The 21,702-nt window shown below is 35.5% G+C and overlaps 1 protein-coding gene across 2 annotated transcripts in view; it reads left to right on the plus strand.

Annotated features, from left to right (window-relative positions):
* PTGFRN (prostaglandin F2 receptor inhibitor) overlaps positions 1–21,702 on the plus strand; it is a 112,698-nt gene that overhangs the window by 76,474 nt on the left and 14,522 nt on the right. For both annotated transcript variants that reach the window (XM_039359770.1, XM_039359771.1), the window contains exon 6: positions 7,136–7,555. In XM_039359770.1, the coding sequence (XP_039215704.1) occupies positions 7,136–7,555 (420 nt within the window). The remainder of the gene's footprint in view (positions 1–7,135; positions 7,556–21,702) is intronic.

Raw genomic sequence — 21,702 nt, forward strand, 5'->3', positions numbered from 1 at the left:
TCATTTCAGTATATTTCTGTCCCCACTTAAGGGTTTCATTCATCGCTTCTGTCTGTAGGAGATTGGGACAAAGATCCCCCTCCTTCTCACTTTTGGAGGCTTTTTGCTTCTTGTCCCCCCCCCCCCAGGAAGTCAGTTATCAAGTAAAAGAGAGAAAATCACTGTTCTTACTCAGTTCCAAGCATATTGTTTATAGTCAGCTTAAAATAGTGCTTTTGGGCTTTGGTTGCTTGTAGCTTAGGCTAGAGTCTGAAGTTAAACTAGCCTTTCTTCTGCTGGTTTCTGGAAGGCTTTTCCCAGACTGATCGGATCGACCGCCGTCTCTCTGCACTCAGGGGACTTCCCTCCTTCAGGACCATTTAGTGTCCCCTAGGAGGCAGAAATCAGCCATAGGGTGTGAGCCCCGCGATCCCTCGGCTGCTGTGGTACTGCGCAAAACCGGAAGCCTCTTTATCTTATATTTTTAAAAGAATAACATCTAAGTGTATTTCAAAGCAACATAGTCATATGACTGGTGTAGTCTATATTTTTGTTAATATAGAGAATATTACACTCACATATTGTAGGTTCAGATTTTATAAGGCAGTGTAGTGGTTTAGAATCAAAAAAGAAAAGATGATATCAAGAATGAAGCATTAATGCACTTACTTGTTGGTATCTTCCTCCCCTCTTTCCCTTTGAATCTAGATTGCTGCTGAACAACTTAATTATTCATGAATAAGGTTTTCTGTAAACCCCTTAGAACAATTTCATTTGTAGTAACAAATGTAGTTGATCTATTTAATATAGTAAATTATATTAAAGAACAAATTGATGAACAATATTTTTAGTACTATTTCTAAAAGCCAGTGTCAGATCTTTTTATAAATAGGGCACAATTAAATTAAAAGAATTATCCGCATGCAGGTGTCTTGAAAAAAATGTTTTACTTCAGTTCTGTATTATTTGTTATAGTTCCAGTGGTCATAAAATATTCCGAGAAAAAAAATCTAAAATATTATATTTTAATTAGATATCTTTTGAAAGCCTCTGGCTTAGTAAAAGAGAACAAAATCGAAAATGATAATTTTCATTTCTTCATATATTTCCACTAGTATAATCTTTTCTCAGTTAGTACATAAGAGTAATTCCTTCTAGACAGGAATTCCTTGGAGTTCGTTGTAATAGGGTTGATTAGCTTAAGACATGTTTAATTTCATGAGTAAAATGCATATATCAGTTTTTATTAGCACACACAAACTACATTTAGCTATATGTGGAATTAATTGTTTAACTTTAGTTGTTATGAAAAGGAATCAGTTGATTTCTCTCACTTGTTAGTAAGCTTAAAATTTCCACAAAACTGTCTTGCTTATCCTTCCTGCTTTAATTCTGATTGCTTCTTTTGACAGATAAAGGGTGACTGAAATGAGGAAAGTAGAAAAGCCTTGTAGTTATTTTTAACTTCTTGCAAAACATGGAAATAATTTGATGTGTGGACCTAACTAATCCTTATTGATATCAGTGGTAACAAAGTCTGGGGAAATGAAACAGTTTCCAGAAAGAAACTGTGTTAATCTTTTTGAGCAAAAAAACAATAGTCATATGGCTTTAAATGCAAGTACGTGTATTACTGCATAGATCTGATTAAGGCATTTGAATTATAATGTCTATCCAATGCAATTCTATGGCTGCATATTATGGTTATTTTATTATGGTTTTATCTTAATTTAATATATTATCTATATTGTATTATCTGTCTGTCTTTATCTGCTGATGTGTTATTTAAATTAAAAATGTATATTAGTGATTGCATAACTTCTGTATATTCCATATGCTTGCTTGCTTGCTTAATTAATTAATTGGGAAGCTTCCTGGTTGGAGAGACAAAAAGAATATTTTTTTTTGTCTTTTGGATATCCTTACACATATCTTTTTCTTATAGAAGGAAATTGAGTGATATTACCATATAAAAACATGACAAATGTTGGTGATGAAGTGGAGAAAGTAAGAAGAGTTGAAATTATAAGATACACAAACATTTTTGCTCGAATCGTGCTGCATCACAGTTTTCCTAACTGTAAAAAAATAAATAGGAAATAGGTAGCGAACATATAAGAACTCAATTTTTCCACCTGAATTGCCGTCTATAATCACTTTGCTTATTAGATGTCTGGCAATGAGAGTCTACTTTTCAGTGTACCTCTTTACTCCTGCAACAACCTAGGTATGACACCAAAAATCCACAAGAATTTTGTGCAGACAATTTTAAGAAATATGACAGTTTCTTCAAATTTCTTCAATTTTTTCAATAGGCTATGTTTACCCAATAGCAGTAGGAGGGTTCTTTCCAAATAAATACCTATGAATGAGTAGCACCTATAACAAACAAGCCACTTATGACACATACAACATGCAAACATTTTATGCAAATGTATTAAGTCACGAGCACTTGTATTAATGACCTAATCACATGCATTTAATCCATGCTGTGGATTACCTGCCCAAGAACCTACTCAGAGATTTAGAGGGTTCTCTGTGGATATGCTGTCAAATACAAACAAATAGATAAGAGGTACAATAAGCTGCAAAAATCCAGTGCAGGAGACTTAGACTGAAAATGACTTATAACCTCTGAAGAGCTGCTAGCTTGATGAATTTTTATTCTTTTGTAATACTTAAATGAGATTTCATTCTTTTTTTCTTATTCAGTTCCTCTTCCCATAATTCATCTCAATCCAGTTGTGCTTCTTTCTTTCGATTTGCTTCCCTTCTCTTCCTCTTACAATTTCCATCTTGTCTGCTCTTCCTTCCTTTTTTCCTCCGATCCTCCTCCTCTCCCCTCTGTCTCTTTCTCCCTCCCTCTTTTTTGTTGTTTCTGCTGAAGTGGAGGAGGGAGATAGGCGCATGTGTTTGAAGGAGAATGATTGATAGCAGCATATAGAGATTAATTTTATAAATTATTTTATTGGCAATTAATTTTAAGTAATTATTATTTGGAGCAATTTTATTTTAAGTAATTATTAGTCTCCTTTAGAGAATTGCTTGTGGGAGATACATTTACATACATATATTGAAATGCAGATAGCTCATACTTGTTGCTGAGATGAAAATCTCTTGGATTGCTTTCAGATGGAGGTGGCTGATAGGGAAGTTGGGCAGTGAGGAAATATACAGGAATACATTTCCTGTTTATTTGCCTGTGTGTGTGTATATTGTTTTTTTTTAAGACGGAGTGTCTTACTGTCAAGTAAATGTGGTAGTTCTGAGCATAGAAATATGAAGTCTATGTACAGAATGCTTCTTGCAAGTTAAACTAATCATACATGGCTATGTATTTTGTGGACAAAACATACAAAAATATAATCAGCTTGGAATGTGTTTATGAAGGAATATATCCAAATTTATCATGAACTAACAATTTAATGTAGCCATTCCTGACTCTTTATGTTTGAACTCTACAGAATGTGTATAAATGTGAAAAGGGTTTGTAATTATAGATCTTCCACGTTACATTTAATCTGTCCTTTAAAAGGGATGTGCTTATGAGTTCTTTTCAAGTATGCTGCCATTTCTTTAGTCACTGGATAATAGATGTTTCACCTTTCCAATTTTGCCTAATATTGCCTCTGAAGAGGTAAAGAAGATGCTTTAAAAGTATGTTTAAATGTTAACTACATCCTTTTTTAGCATTAATGATATAGAACATACCAATTAATTTAGGATTGCATGCTTTATAAAATAGTTTAGAAATTAAGTAAGAACTTAATAGTTAAGAAGCGGAAACAGTCCATATAAGAAATGTATTTTTCTGTTTAATTTTAAAATTAATTTTGCCACTTTGAATCATGTTTAATACTGGAAATGAGAACTTAGCCTACTTCTGTTACTACATTGATTTGTTCTTAGCGCTGTACAATTCCCTCCTTTTTTAGTGCTAATATAGTTGTCAATGTTATCATCTTCTAATGTTTACTTGTTGTGAAAATTGCTGCTTGAAGGCAAACACAGCAAAATGTAATCATAACTATCTTGTGTATCTCTTGAGGGAGGGTATCTGTAGTATGTAGTTTTTATTTGTGAAGTATATTATGAGCTTGGAATAACTTATTTCCCCATTGCCTTGTAAAAGATTCACCTGTGTTTGATATTCAGGGTATTTTTCATTAGAAGACAATGCATTGTTGTATAAACAGTTCTAAATGCCAAGCTAGTTCACTTCTAATAAGAATTCTACCTTCATGGTACATGACCTGCCTCTTTTGTGCTGTAAAGCTAAAACATGTGATTGTAGAAACTGATTAAGGGAAGTAAGAAATACTGGGCAAGTACCAGAAATGCATATATACTTCTTTAATTCCAAATTCTTTACAGGTAGAAGAACAGGCTATAAATATTTGAAGTGGTGGCCTCTTGCAGAAATTTCATGAAACTAAGACAGTGATAGAGTCAATATCTATATTTAAATATCTATTCCCTGGTGATGGAAATTGGTGATTTGACTTCTAAGGAAGTAGATAAAATGCTTTCCAATAATAATCTCAAATACATATACAGTTTATTTTCTGCTATTATGTATGCTCAATGTTGGTAAAGAACTTTTTTATTAATTATTGGATAATTAAATTTGGATAAAACCTCTTGTAAGTTCAAACAGGAAAATTCAGTTATACCCATTTACTTACAAATGCAGATATTTAGTTCAGTCTGATTATTGCTTTATGATATGTGAAAATTTTCTAATTTGTGGATGAGAATTATGCAACTTATTTAATAAAAATTTGGTTTTATAGAATATACATTTATATTATAAAAGAAGTCTCTTATAATATAAAAGTATTCTTACACTATAAAAATTTTCCAGTGGTGTGTGGCTATTAAGCAATTTGCAGATGATGTGATAGGGAAAGTAGCTATACAGTATTTCTCAACAGAAAGCAACCCTAAATTTAAGATGATCAATCTAAAAAGAAGATTATTACAGAAAAAAGCAGCATCCTACAATACTATATTTTTAGGGTTCTAAGATAAATCCTGTAATTTTAAAAATAAATAATTTATGAGGTGAAAAAACTAAACTTCCTTTTACCATCAGAACATGGCTTAATTGTGCCATCATTAACTTTTCCATTGTAAGAAAGTATTGAGATACTAAAAGTCTATAGGGTGAAACATGACTTGTGCCATTTAGGTGGGATGGTTGGTGTAGAAATTTGATTAAATAAGTACAGTATTATATCATATGTCAAGGACTAGAATTGCACAGAATTGAAATTATTGGTTAAACTGGTTTTATTTATTTCACTGTGTTTATTTGGCTACAGTATTATCCATTTGATAATTTTGTTCACATTGATGCTCTGCAGTAAGTCATCTTTAGCTTTTATTTAACATTTATTATTGCTATCTAGATTCATATATGTAGAACTTAGTCATGATTAATATTTGTATAAGCTCAAGTTTGATCCATACAACTGAAAAGTTGATCATTCATGACTTGTTAGATGGTCAGGTCTGTTTTTAAGGTGTTCCAAAATGTGTGAGTTTAACAGGAGAGCTTAATTTCCATATATGCCAGTGGTTCTCAACCTGTGGGTCGGGACCCCATTTGGGGTCAAACGACCATTTCACGGGGGTCGCCAAACAAGGCTGTCCGCCATTTTTCTCCCCTTTTCTTTGGCCACACCCCTGGCACCCGGTGATGTATAAGTGGTTGGGGGTCACCACAACATGGGGAACTGTATTATGGGGTCGCGGCATTAGAAAGGTTGAGAACCACTGATATATGCTATCTCCAAGTCTTATTGAGGCTGACTGCAGTAACATATAACCATCCAGAGTCACCTCATAGGGGAGATCTGTGGCATAAAATTTTAATACATAAATAAAAATAAATACATATTTATTTGTTATATTAATGTCCCACATAATCCAATTAAGTGTGTTCAGTTTCTTAAAAAATATTGTTGTTGCTATTGTTACAACTATTATTGTTTGAGTGGTTTGCATAGTAGATTATATGATGATGCCAAGAGAATATTTGTGCAGTATTTTTAATGTTTATCTTTCTGTGATCCATGCAACCAGTTATGTAATGTCCTGTAGTTGGTCCAGTAGAATACAGTTGGTAACACTGCTGACCATATCTTCAAGATCATTTTATTATCCATAGAATAACATATTAACTGCTGTACACGATTGAGTACTATTTTTGTCTGTTCATATGGGACATTTTCAGTCTGTCTTACAATTGTCATGCAGGCAGAAAAAAATATATAAAGAGATGATATTTTGCTGATTACTAACTTGATTTCAGGTTGGTCACTGTTGAAAAGTAAGAATAGATGTAATTAAAACTATCCTGTTTTACAATAGTTGTAGCATGTGGATGCTTCATCACTGGAGGCTTTTAAGAAGAGACTGGACAGCCATTTGTCTGAAATGGTATAAGGTCTCTTACTTGAGCAAGGGGTTGGACTAGAAGACCTCTAAAGTCCCTTCCAACTCTGTTGAACTATGTCTTATATTCTATTATGAATGTGAAATACATTCAGATAAAAGATAATTTAAAATAAAATTGCAGAAGTGAGATTTCCAGTGTTCTATTATTTTGAGATACATTTTAAGGTTGAATAATTATCATGTCATGAATTACAGTATTCTGATATTTGACAGATTATTCCCTAAACCAATTATAATAGGCTGTACTGCTAGTTCAGAAAAGTTAATTTTTCTGATGCCGTTCATGTGCTCGTTTGTATAGTTTTTTCAACCAAAGCTCTAATTTCTTATTAAAACTCAGTTAGGACTTCACTCAAGAACATGTTGAAATTATCAGTATGTAAATATTCTGTGTGTTTTCCTACAGTTTTTGTTTTCATGCATTGTCAAAACCTGCTGTTACTTTGCACTAAAGCTTTGTATATGCTTGGTAATAAGCACCATTGAGCACAGGGAATTTGCAGAGGTGCACACTGTCCTATGATGTGTTGTATGTCTACATCTAACTAATTGTGGTGCAGCCCTTTATTTTTTATTTTTTAAAAAAACCTTGATATTGTCTGTAGGATATTAACAGCATAATCTCTTGCTTACTGCATAATGTTCACTCACCATTTGCTTGCTGCTTATATCTGTGATTCCTTTCTCTTCTCAGATTACACACTGACTGTAGAAGCTGTGAAGCTGAAACCATTCTTCATGGCAGGGCATACATTTGAAATGACCTGCAAGGTGTCATCCCAGAACATCAAGACTCCTCGTTATTCAGTCCTCATTACAGCAGTGAAGTCTCTTAGTAATCGGACAAGATCAAACGGGACTACTCGTATCATTTCTCTCAATCAAGATTCAGTAGTTAGGCGGGAAGACTGGACAGACCAGGACCGGGTGGATGGTGTAGTCTTGGAAAAGATTCAAGAAAATGAGTTCCGCTATAGGATGTACCAGACTCAGATTTCTGATGCCGGGCTATATCGCTGTGAGGTGACTGCATGGTCACCAGGGGGTGGAGGCAGATGGCGGAAGGCGGTTGATGGTTTCTCCAATCCTATCCAGATAGACTTCCAGACCTCAGGTCAGTACAAAGCCTAGTCTGGTGAACAGTTTGGAAAATACATCTGTATCTGTGTTTATAAAATTAGTACCAGAATTTCTCCAGGTTTGTGTTTTACTACTAGTAATGACAGAATAGAGAATTCCAAAAGAACTGTAACTCAGAACTTTGGCAGTAGTCCTGCTCCCGAATCTTATCAAACATGACTCGATTATTGAAACATTTTGGGACTATATGCAAAAATGTGAGGTATAAATTTATTCTGTGTAATATTGTTAATTCCTCTTCCATCAGAATTGCCTAATGAGAGCAACATTCCCTGCTCTTTCCATAGTATGTACAGTTTTCTTGCAGCTGTAGCTATCTGCATGTACTCCATCCGACTGCTGATAAAGTCATTCAGAATGAAGTAACTATATGCATAGCTTTGATTTTATGGCACTTAGCAGTTAACTTTGCTAACTTCCTTTTCTATTAAACTCCAAGAGATTAATTTAAATCTGGAAAAGACCCATAGATTTTATGGTGAGTAGTGGCATAGTTTAGAGATTCTAAACATTATATTACTCTCCCCTATATCACTTGTATAAAGAGCTGATAATAGTGATACTTTTAATATTTTTACCTATGGAAAGAAAAAGATCACATGCAAACTCAAGTTATACTTTCTATGTATGGGAAAATAAGCATTGATTATATTTTCAGAAGTATTAAATATGTCTGGGAAAAGTATATTGTGAAATATTTAAAAGAGGAAAAATATCAATTTTCCATGCAGTCGCAAAATGGCAAGCGGTTTCTTAATTGCAGCAAAATTAAGCAAGCATTGGAAGTTCAGAGCTATAAAATTTCAGCTGTGAAAATAGGACTACAAAAATGTCTTCATTTTCTCCTTACTTTAATACTTCCAGCCTATGACATTCTCCTTTTGTTTAATGAAGCAGCTTTCCTACCTGCTGTTTTACCTTTTCTTAGATGTGTGGGTCACTGTAGGCCTGGAGGCAAGTAAAAGCTATCTATTGTATTGTGTTTTTGACTTTAGTAGCAATAAACATGGAAAGTGTGAAGAAAATAGATAAATCAAGAACTGACAACCAACTGTAGATCCTTATGGTTTGGAAATGCTTCTTTAACTTTTGGTCCTCCTTCAATAAACACAGTTTGCTGTATCTATAATAAATTGTGAAATAGCTCTAGCATATTTCCTATTCTTGGCTTAGAATATTGTTTCACAGCACTGAATGGTTTTCCTTTTCCTATATATTTATATTTTGTTTTAGTATCATTTAAAGTAATACTTTACTAGATTAATGATGCTAGAACTTTCATTACAAAGTGCTGCCAACTCAGACAATAGCCTTCAATTTAGGAATGAGTAAATATAGGAACATTTAAAAGAAGTCTAATATCTCAAATAAGTTCTTTGGGATAAGTTTTGTGTTTTATATTGATTTTTATCTGAAGTTGGAAGGACTTGTTGGTACTAGAAAAATAACTAATTTGGTTTCCTTCCAAAGTTGCTTCAAGATATCAGTTTTCCTGAATGTTTAATATTTCAAGAAGTTTTCATCTTTACAAATGTGTATCAAATGTGTAGTTTTTTCCCCTTCTCTTTGTAACTTGTAGTATTACTCAGTGAAGATTAATTAGATGCAATTAGGTAGACAGGAATCTTCATGATTTTACTCTCCATTTTTTACATTTTTGTACAAGTCTTACAAAATTATATCATCTGCAGTTTTCAAAGTGTTTATAATAATGGTATACTCCAAACTACAGGTAGTTTTTGATATATGACCAGTCATTTAACAACCATTTGAAGTTACAACAGCCTTAACAAGAGTGCTTTATGGCCCATAAAACACCTCTGGTTGTCATAAAATGTCGTGCTAGGCATCCTGTAGTCACATGACCCCATTTCAGATGTTTGGCAATCAATTTGCATTTACTACCAGTTTTAGTATCTGCAGTCATGTAACAGCAATTTGTGATGTTTTTGCCAATTTCAGTTAAAAAATGCTCATTTGGGAAATTGATTGGCTTAATGATTGCATTTCACTTAACAATCACATGATTCAAACTTAGGATCATACAATTCACTTAATGACTGCTGTAAGAAATTATCAAAAAAAAAAAAAAAATCAGCTCCAGTCTCCTCGACTTATGACTGCAATGACTTATAACTGAAATTCCATTCCAATTGGGGTTGTAAGTCAGAGACTTCCTGAATGCCAGCATGTGTAATATTAACATGGAGATAATATGTAGATTTGTCTCGTTCTTTTCTTTATTTTAAAGTTCTGTTTCAAAATCACTTCTTACAATTTATTTATCTTTTTATTTATTCATCACATTTCTACACCACCCATCTCCTCTACATGACTCTGGGCAGCTTTCAGTTAAAAAAAATAGAAAAGTATTAATAAAAACAAGTTAGGATAATTTCTGAAAGACTATTCTGAAAAATATTCAAATGTTCTGCAACACCCATTGTCTAGTATTTTGTTCCGTATTTGTTAACATGAAACTATTGACACTTTAACTGGCTCTTCTCTTGCGGCTTTAAATTGTTCAACTTTTCATTTGCATCTGTGGTCTATTGATTGTTACATTTCAGTTTCTAATGAATGTAGTTCCTGAATATATTCTCTGTCTGTAGATGTTTCTATTATTCTGTAATCCCAATTGTAAAAGATTTCAAATATAGTATTTCCATCTTCCTTAAACCTCATCTTCCTCTACTAGATCTATTTCACAATTATTTCTGAAGAGTTCTACCTTTGCTGTGAAGTTTTTTTTGATTTCTCTGATCTTTTAAAAATATCTCTCATTTTCAATTTCTTTTTGTTTTTAAGAATTCATTCACATCTTGTTTGCAATATCTTGTCCTTTCTTGCTTGACATTTAAAGTCTGTGTTCAATTGTGCATCCTTGTTGCTGCTTAAGGCTTTTTATGCTTTGCTTTGGCTAGGCTATCATTATGATATCCTGCTATGAAAGTCATTGGGATCAGTTAGAAATGTTGGTTTTTTTATAATGTCTTTTATCTTTTTCAGTAGCTTTTCAGGTTTTCTTTTGTGCAACCTTAATAGACTGAATCTGTTACTTACATCTTATATTTCAAGTATGTGTCCTCCAAGTCAGATCTTGCTGACAATAAAAAATTATCTTCCCAAAATTTGTTTAGCCTATCTCCTGCATTTATCTGGGTCTAGGATTATCAGATATCTAAACAGACAAAGGAGGAAACAGACAGTTGGGCATGAGGACAAGTGGAAAGGAAAGGAGTACATTCTAATTTTTTAAACTGACATCTGCAATAAAAATTATGGCAAAAAAAGTACTAAAGTCCACATGTGTATGAAATTATTTTTCCTACTTCAAGAAGATTGGTTTCTCAATTACAGGAATGTGTTAAAGCAAAACCCTTCAGTGAATAACTGTTTAAGGTCTTGTCAGTTTCAGGTGGGTAATCCAAGCCCATCAGAGGGGACTGATCAACTAATTAAGGTCCAAGTGCTGAACTTGTTAACGAGGTTAGTACTACTTGTGGCATTGCAAAGAAAAGCCACTCAGGTAGTTTTTTAGATACTCAAAAAGTCAGACAATATTTGATTTTAAGGCTTTGTCTGCCAGAGGACATGAAGACAAAAAGGAGGATATATTTGGTAATTCTAACCTGGTCTAAATATTTCTTTTGCATTCCCATGTCCTATGCCCCATTCCTAATACTGTATGCTTTCTAGTACCTCATTTGGCATTAACATATCTTAAATATTATGCTCACTATCTTCTCTATATGCATCTATAGTAGGTACATACACTTTTATGACATTAATATTTCTGGATGTCCGAGATATGACTGCTTATTCAGTTAGAAGACATATTAGCTTCTTGAGTGTCATTGTCTTTCTGTTTTTTAAATATAGTCTCATGATATTATATTATATTCTTGATATAATGCATTAATCCAGATAGAATGGAGTTCTATCTTGATCAACTCAGTGACCAAGATGCAGTTTGTTCTATATATAAATTGTATTGAGAGAATATGTATGAAGTCTTGGAGTGGTTCTTAAGAAGAGAGAAGCACATTTGTACAGTTATTGCTAGAATATTAACTTGGCATTTTTCAAGCCTGTCAGATTAGGCAACAGTGATCCATTATTCTGATGTAATTTTTGCAGTGTCTTTTCTAGTGGATGGAAGAAAATGTCTTAGCTAGCTGTTAATTGATGATATTGCTAGGATTATATGATGCCTATGCCAAGGGGTTTAAGACTTTGTGGGTCATAACACCCTAAGGTATACATAAATTGTATAACCCTACAAACACATGACTAAAATGAATGAATGTAGATGGGCAAGAAATAAATATACCACTTCCTGTTAAAAATATACATCTATATGAAAAATAAAACACTAAAGACATCATTTTTTAAAACTGAATTTTTTCATTTGAAATAAAACAATTTACAACTGTCTTTTTCTGAGTTTGTTTAGTTTTACATAATCTCTAAATCTGAGTTTTATTTTTTTTTTTTTAAATAGACACTTATCATTCTCTCTGGGGGGGCAGAGGTCAACCCCGAGGCCCCTTGAATGCGGGGTACCGCAGGGGTTGGTCCTCTCCCCCCTCCTATTTAACATTTACATGAAGCCGCTGGGTGAGATCATCAGACAGCACGGGGTGAGGTTTCATCAGTATGCTGATGATACCCAGCTATATATCTCTTCCCCGAGCTCTCTCAGTGAAGCGGCTGATGTGATGGGCCGTTGTCTTGAAGCTGTGAGGGTCTGGATGGGGGTTAACAGACTCAGCTCAATCCTGACAAGATCGAGTTGGATCTTGGATGTTGCCTCCCAAGGATCATGTTAACTGTCCAGTGTTGACTCTAGCAGGGGAAAATATACCCCCTTCGGAGCGGGTTCACAACTTGGGTGTCCTCCTTGATCCACAGCTGAAATTGGAACATCATTTGACGGCAGTGGCTGGGAGGACCTTTCCACAAGTTCGTCTGTTGCACCAGTTGCGATCCTACCTGGACCGGGAGGCTCTCCTTACAGTCACTCATGCTCTTGTCACCTCACACTTGGACTACTGCAACGCGCTGTACATGGGGCTACCCTTGAAAAGTATTCGGAGACTACAGTTGGTCCAGAATGCATCTGCGCGAGTGATAGCGGGTGTTCCTTGGTACACCCACGTTACACCTATCCTCCGCGAGCTGCACTGGTTGCCTATTGGTCTTCGGGTCCAATTCAAGGTGTTGGTTATTACCTTTAAAGCTCTATATGGTTCAGGGCCAGGCTATTTGTGAGACCGCCTACTACCTCATAGTTCCCTTCGTCCGGTTAGATTCCACAGGCTGGGCCTCCTTCAGGTCCCGTCAGCCAAGCAGTGCCATTTGGCGGGGCCGCAGGGGAGGGCTTTCTCTGTGATGGCACCCACGTCTTGGAACCAGCTCCCCCCGGAGATTAGGACCACTTCCACCCTGTTGGTTTTCCGCAAGCTGCTTAAGACTTGGCTTTTCCGGCAGGCCTGGGGTTTATAAAATCTGACCCCTGGATGAATGTTACTGTATTGTTTGTCTTGTTAAGTTATATTGTGTTTTTATTGTTAGCCGCCCGGAGTCCTGTGGGAGTGGGGCGGATAGTCTACATTTGTTTTGGGTCAATATATTTCAGCAACTTCAATTCTGCTTTGCTATTACCTTCTACATGCAGAGAAAGGAGCAAGTGTGCGCCTTGAGAGCTTAAGATCAGAATCAACAGTATCAACTGAGTCATTACTCTTCTGAGCACAAAAAACTCCCATGCAAAATCATTATTTACTTCATTCCATCCAACATTCATGGTCCCAGAAGGAAAAATAAGTGGACTGAAAAATGGCCGGTTTGCTTTGCATTATTACAATTTTTAAAAAGATTCTCTATAGAGCTGCTAAACATCTCCAGTCTGCTTTACAACTTAGAGCAGGGCTTTTCAACCTTTTTACCGATTGTACCACTTTTAGGATATGACAGTATTCGAGTACCACCTATCAAGGTGTCAAAAACTTGATGACCAAAAAAAAAAACCTGTTCAAAGTTGCAATTGCACTGAAATGACCATTTTTCACACTTATGACCATTGCAGTATGCCCAGGGTCATGTGATTTATATTTGGATGCTTGGCAACTGATTCAGATTTATAATGGTCACAATGTTTCATGGTCATGTGATCCCCTTCTGCAACCTTTTGACAAGCAAAGTCAATGGCAGAGCTGCTGGTGGCCAAGTGCTAAGGCGGGACTTCCTTTCCTCACTCCCTTCCCTGCCTCCCTTTTTCTCATTCCCATCTCCTTCTGAAGGAAGAATTTGAAAACCACCCCCCCATATTTTCCTTCTTCCATATATTGATCAAACAAGGAAAGGCTTCCAGAGACAGAAAAGACAAGCTGCTGAGTGAACTAGCTTAAAAAGGCACATTCCCCTTTAAGAATTAGCTACTGGCTAGAAAGGAAAGTAAGGAGCGCAGCCGGCACTTAAGAAAAAAAAAGTAAGTACTGGCTCCGGCTAAGGCAACCTCCCCAAATGGTTCCATTCATAAGTAAAGGAATGCTACAGGCAAAATCCATTCAGGAGAAAAATACTTCAAAATCCCTTGCGGCAAAACTTACAGCTAACAACAGCAGAGCAATAGAAGCTAACATCAGCCATCAGCCAAATAGAAAATGCCAAAGACTCCTAAAGAACACAAAGCCCTTATTGCACACATCCCAGAACTTTAAAGTCACAAAAGCACATAAGAATCCTTCCACTCTCCATTTCCTTCCCTCCTCTGTGCCTCACCTCTAGCCATTGCTGCCTTTTTTCATTCCTCTTGGAGGGCAACTCCTCCCCCGCTGCATTTCTTGCCTGTTTGCTGCTGCCAACACAGGTGGCTGCCACAGCAGTTGTAGATCGGCTCATGGCCAACCTGCTTGATCTCTTCTCCCCCCACCCTCCCCCTCCCCTTCCTTCCCCTTCGGTGCAGCTGACTGCCTCCTCCCAAGGCTGCTGCTTTTTCTCTCTCTCCCTCTCTTGCCCAAACTGCCTCCTTTTATAGGCTCTCCTTTCTCCGCCCCCATCCTCCTTTTTCATGGGGGAGGGTGAGCCAGAAGTGAGCCTGGGGCCTTTGCAGCTCCAGAGGACTCTCTCACTGCAAGTCCTTGCCTCTGCTGGCTCTTTCCCTCCCCCACTACACTTGGCTAGGCAGGGCTGCGTACCACCTGCCACTCATTAATGTACCACAAGTGGTAGGCGTACCACCGGTTGAAAAGCCCTGACTTAGAGGATGTCATATATCATGATGCAGTTGTTTATATAGTCCCAGCCACCTTTACAGATTCAAAGTTGGAGACAGCTATCAGTTCAGCAATTCTACTGTTTCTCAGTTTGGATGAAAAAATAAATAAAATAAAATTGGGTGTCACCTATATATTGATAATACCAAACTCCAAGCCTCTGCATAATGTCTCCCTGCATCTCCTTATAGTTTATAAACAATTTTATAGACAATATTGAACTTTGTGGAAATTGACAATGTAAAAGCTATGCCTGAACAGAAACCCTCAACTTTCCTTTTTTTGGTAATGACCCTGCAGCTGTAGGAACAGCATTATAACACCAAATGCCTCCAAGTCATGGAATCATCCACTCAGATGCCACACTACAAGATTACAAAACATTGTTGAGAATTTGAGAGGGATTAGTAGGTAAAACATCTTGCCTCTCTCTTTTATGAAAGATAACCTATCAGAGTGACCATGGCAATTTCTGTACTGAAATAAGCCCTAAAACTAGGTTGCAATAAAACAATCTTAGTTTCATTCAGTGATTATACAGTTGTTCAGTCACCATTCTTTCAGTAATCTTGCCATGAAAGGGACTATTAGCAATGGAAATTGTAGTATGACAATATTCTTGGTTTACAGAAGTCCTGTAGATTCAAATTACTAATATTTGAAGTCTGTTTGCATTACTCTCTGTATTAATGGAGTAATTACACTATCTTGACCCATGCTGTTAATCTATTTGGTTTGCCTTCAAAATTCATAAAGTACAAGAATAAATACAGTTGATGGTCTGGCAAATACCAGCAAGAATCTTCTGGCCTGAAGCACTGAAGGTGGCTCCTGGAAACCACTTTAAATCTTATGACAGAATGTCAATACAGAAATGGTGTATAATATAGCCTAGTGCAGAGGTCCCAACCTTTTGGGCACCAGAGACTGGTTATGTGGAGAGAAGTATTTTCGCGGACTGGAGGGTGCATGATTTTGTGTGTTGCCTACATCCCACAGATGAGGCTTTGCTTGTTTGTGCGGCCCGGTTGCTGGCATGCCGTGGCCCAATACTGGTCCACGGACCGGGGGTTGGTGACCTCTGGCCTAGTGAACTCGTAAGTCTTCCAAAAGCAAGCTGTTTAGCAAATTATGCCACTACAAAGGCGTAAACAAAGATGAGATAAAGAAAGAGAATAAAACTTATTTAACTTGACATTTTTTGTTAAATGTTATCAGTGCTATTAAAAAAGATTTGGGCTTTTTAGTACTGTAATTAAAAGGTAAGGTAAGACATTTGTAACCATGTTTTGGTTCTTCTACATCTGTATAGCCTCTTAGCAAAGTAGATGTTGCTGAAGTACATATGCAAGACTTTTCTGAACTTAGTATCCTTAGTATTATGTTCACAAGTCCCTTGTGCCCACAGTTAAAGCATAGACATTTTTCTAATATTTTGTGGGATAATTAAATTTTAACAAAAATGGTGCATGCAGAAAAAAATAGTTATTCATGGAATCATGTTTTTAGAAAAGGTTTATGTGTATGTTAAAGGACAAGATGCTAATTCCTTAATTTTTATATTTAAAAGCCTGATATCAAGATAAATATTACAGAATGGGAAAGGCAGGTAGATTAACTGCAGTCATAGAAAAGACAGATGTTAGGTTATATAGTCCATTGAATAAAGCATTACAAGTTATATTCTTGAGAAAAGGCATGTTCAGATAGATGTCAAACAAAGTATCTTTAGCAATAAATTATCAGTGCACTTATGTATGCCTCACAGTAAGCAGTATTTGTTTATTAATTTTGAACTTGTTTTAAGATTCTGTATCTTTGACTAAACATGGGTGTCCCATCTTCTGTAGAGCTTCCAAAGTACGCATGTGACAATGAAGATGGTTTAGACCTTCTATCCAGTCAGATGAAAATCAAATGACTTGTCTCTGTTAAATTTCACTGTAATGCAAAATAAATAGATATCATAGCCATATTTCCCTTACTTGGTTTATACTGTACTTTATTTTCTAAACAGTTTTGTAAGGCTGGCTTTTAGGTCATATTTATTTCCAATTAAATAGGCTTGGTTTTTTTTTTACATGCATTCAAAAGGAAAATAGAAAAAAAATGGAGTGTTTGCTCTTAAGCTTAAAATTAAAACAAAAAGTGGTGGGAAACAGATTTAAGAATGAATTCTAAAAATTATTCATTCTTACAGTGATCGAATAAAAAATGCTGGAGCTGGTCTACCACTTAGCTAAAGTAATGGTTCTTTTTCTCTATTGGCTGTTCTTGGATATATTTTACTTATACTGTTTATTTCTTCTAATTAGACCTTCCTCTGTGGCAGTGTGCATAGCTTGCATAGTACGAAACCCCCTTGCCAGCAAAACATACAAACACTTCTTTCTTTCTGACTTGTTTCTTTTTTTTAAAAAAAAAATATATTTTATTGATTTTTTTACAATAATTATCTTTAGTGCTTAGTAAACAGCATGTTGTCTGGGTTCATATATTTAAAAAACAATAATAATTAATTTCTATAATTCCATAATCAATCTATTAATTAATAATATATTTCTTTGTTCTTCTCTTCCAATAGTATTCTCCTTTTATCAACATTAAGCAAATATAGTTCTTAATACTTTCAATATATACAAGGTTAAATATAAATATTTTTCTTGTGTTTATACAAATAACAGTAACATCAGCATATAACATCTTTTCTGATCCGCTTATGTTTCAATTATATTCATAAAAGTCATCTTATTAAGTCACTATGTATCCTGTTTTCAAGATTCTTATTTAAGCTTAATTTCCCCTCTATATCAATCATAATTTTCTCAATGTTAATTACCTTTAAATATCCAAACTTTTTATTCACATACACCATCCCAATATTTTTATATTTCATATATTATAAAGAATACTATACTACTTATATATCTTATCCCTCTTACCGTAGGGCCCCTTTATATCCATGATTTATCTATTCTTTTAACCATATTCAAACAAGTGTTAGGCTTTGCGTATGTGGAATAATGCATATGCATTCAATGTCACAAACTTTTAAATATGGATGTAACTTATGTTTTGTAGGATGCTAAGAAAAAGACACAGGCATGTCTTGAGCAGAGGTTTGAAGCTGCAGGATACAGCTTCACACAGCTTCTCCAACTCTGAGTTTATTCTTTCTTATATACTTTTTACATACATAGGCTTTACCATTAACTGCTGACATTTTACATTTAGAAGTTTAATCTTTAGCTGTTGACATAAAGTAATTGAAAAATTCCTTCATATAAGCAATTATTTTCTAGTAACACATTACCTGTTGAGAGCAGGTAAAACAAATACAAGTAAATTAGGAAAGGAGAAAGAACCGATAAAGACAAGAAGAGATAAAGACAGGAAGAGATAAGGGGGAACTTATTATTTAGGTAGGTAAGATATTAAGTCAAAAAGGGGGTGATCCCTTGGCTGCTTCCTTGGGACAAAGGGCATCAAAAGGTCATGAGGTTTGTGGGGAGCAATGCACGGCAGTTTGCTGCATGTGCAAATTCCTCCACAACTCACTTTCCTTTATTTTATTAATGAAGACATTTTAAGCAGGAGTAGTTAGTGGGTCTTAGCTTAGTATGGAAGATTGCAAGACATCTTATTAAGTAAAGAAAAAAGACATTGAAATAAACAACAACAGCTGATAAGGATAGCAACTATTATAATGAGATATTGAACAATCTTTCCAAGAAGGCCAATGGGAAGCCATGACCATAGAGCACTCCACCAATTTCCTAAGGTATCAATTTTTAAATCAGAAGCCAAGTTATGTAAAACATTAATTTGCTTTTGAATAACGCTAGATTGATCAGAAAGATTGAAACAACACAAAAAACTGAAGCTGGGACACACACAGGTGTAAGACAGGTAGAGAGTAGATTTTCCATGTCATATGATTCAGAAATACAAAAGTCTGTCACTTGTGTTACATTAGCTAATTGCACCCAAATATTATATTTCATCCGTGATTCTAAAGGATGAGATGGAAGAGCTTGAGCTCCCACACAGCAATTAAGAAGGAAAGAGAGGCAAAGAATGACTAAGGAATTTGCAGTCAAAACCACAAATATGGCAACGCATAAGTTCTCTGGTGTAGGTTCTTTTTCCTGTTGTCTCAGACCTCCTGCGCTTTGGATGTTAGGTTCTTTACATTGTCCCAGGTTGTTGGTCAACTGCGATGGCAAGAGCAAAAGGGATGTTGTGCTGTCTGAAGAGTCACCTGCTTCATTTTCAGTATTGGGTTCTGGACTTGATGCCATGACATCTTTGGCTAGTTGCACACACTGGGCTGGAATCCAGAGAGGGCCTGTAGGAGCAAGCACAGAGCATAGCCTCGCCCCCAAGTTAGTAAAGGAATTGGATCTAACCAGGTTTTTTCAGGCAATTGCTGATATTATACCAATGGATTAGGAAGCACAGCTTTCTGCTGAAAGTGACGCTGGTAGGCAGTAGTTTTTTTAAAAGAAATATTTAGCTGATTTAAAGTTATTAGGACTTTATTGACTTGATTATTTATCCATGCCAAATTAGGTACCCTTGATCCCTCCTTTTTTATTTGTTTATGAAGGCAGTCCTTAAAGGACCGATACATATGTGAGAAACAAAGGATAGCTGCTGTAAAGTTAAAAACAAAGCCATAAGATTGGGGTCGATCCTGGGCATGATGTAAGCACCTGTAAGATTAAAAATAAGTTGGTACACATAATGAGAATAAGAGATTAAGTTAAAAGTCTGTTGAGAAAAGGTGTGGAAAGCTAAAATAGCAGCAGAAGAGATAAGTTATTCTGAAAATAAAATGGAAAATCAAATTTTGGGATAGGAATAACAATATTAATTAAATCAGTCCCATTTCAAGGACAAGCTTGATTGTGTCCTAAGGTTATTTCAGCAACAGCCTGGATAAAAGATAAAACATTTTGGGATGGGATAAGTAAAGCCATTCAATACAATATACTTTTTGCGCTTCTAACACAGCTAATATTCCTGTAAGTATCTTACTAGTAAGAAATATCAAAAGTGTTAAATGACAATTCCTATGTGGAATTCTGTCCACAAATTGAGTACTCAAGTACTTAATTTGCTCAACTGTGGTAAATGCTGCAAGTGGAACTACAAATGAGATCTCCAGGTTGTTTTCCTTTGGTCAATAAGTTAAATTCCAAGTTAATCAAAGATGCAAACAAATTTCTATTAAGTAGGTTAAACATTTACAAAACTTAAATTTTGCCAGCTGAAACTGCAAGAGCGGGGATTAAATTTCATCTCCATTCGCAAACTGGAATTCTAGGCAGAGAGGAAAAAAAAGTTTAAAACGAACAGTTCCCCCCCCCCTTTTCTTTCTTTTGGTCTCTCTTGCTCTTAAAGCAACATAGCCAGTTGAAAAACAAAAGAGACAGGAAAAGTTTTTTGTTACAAACTTTTCACCACTAAAAATTAGTTTTCTCTCCTTGACATGCATTTTCCATAAATTCTCTCACACATTCTCCATGCAAACACTTACTATTACTTTTCAATTACAACAATAAAATCTGCAGTTTTTTATTTCTTTTACAGCCTGGGAGAGAGTGGGTGGGGGTGGGGTTTGAGAGCTAACACACACACTCAGGTATCAACAAATTAATTCATTCATTTTCATTCTAACTGCTTGTATAAACAATTCCACATACAAATATTTCATTTTATACTTTCTCCAGGCACACTATTTATTTTTAAATAAGGCCTTTTTGTATTGTTGTTAACAGAGAGGGTTTGACCCTCTTCCAAGTCTTGGAAATAACACAGAACAACACAGACAAACATATATATACAAATACCAATAAAACAACATTGATTTAGACATATGGCTTGTCCTGCAAAAAGCGAGAAAAATCATGAGATGATTCCAACCAAATATGTGGTTTTTTTTTTTTTAAAATAGGGCCCTTTTAATCATCTCCTATTTTTCTCACCATTCCAAGCCCAAGCATAATGTTCTGGGTGGCCACACACACATATACACACATATACATAAACAAAAGACACATCAATTTGGGGTTTGAGGCTAAAACAGGCCTCCCCTTTTAATTAAAAAGGAGGAGAACATTTATGGTTACTTCCAACTTATCCCAGCAATTTCAAAAGACATTGGGGAAAGACTAAAAGGAATATTGGTGGTGTGAAGGGTGAGGGAAATGTAGCAGCCTCCTCTCCTTACCTCTTGACTAAAGGGAATTGAATAGAGCCAGATTAAAAGGGGAAAAAAAGAAAAAAAACTTGCTTTCAGTTCTTTGAATTTTCTTTTCTTTTTCTTCCGTGGCTTTAGTTGTTATCAGATAAACTAGCCAGCCGGAGGTTTACAAAATTTTTCAGTGTTGTCTTGTTAAAGATTATTTATACTTCTATACATCAACACAAAGCACCATCAGACATTGTCTGACAGGGTTAAACTTAACAGCTACTTGAAGTTTCAAAACATCCCAATTGTTCAAAACACATTGCAGAGGAGTACATTTTAATTTAATTTGTTTCTTTAAATTCCTCTGACCATTCCCCATATATATTTTTTCTACTTCAAGATTGTTCCTCTAATATTTTCCTTATGGGGGTGTATGGTGGCTGTAAGGAGGTAAAAGAATTAGCCTCTTCAGAAGGAGCTGAAAATCCAATTAAAGATGCTTTCGGAGGCACAGTTTTTACTTTGATCCTAATCAGGTGTGGGGCTTGTAGTTAATTGTTACCCTGCTGAAGCATCTGAGCCAAATTTTTCCACTGCTTGATGGCATTGATGCCATTGATGTAATACCTGTACTGGAGCCCAAGA

This window comes from Crotalus tigris, unplaced genomic scaffold (genome assembly GCF_016545835.1).
Source record: "Crotalus tigris isolate CLP2741 ecotype Arizona unplaced genomic scaffold, ASM1654583v1 scf7180000019120.420415, whole genome shotgun sequence".
NCBI lineage: Eukaryota > Metazoa > Chordata > Lepidosauria > Squamata > Viperidae > Crotalus > Crotalus tigris.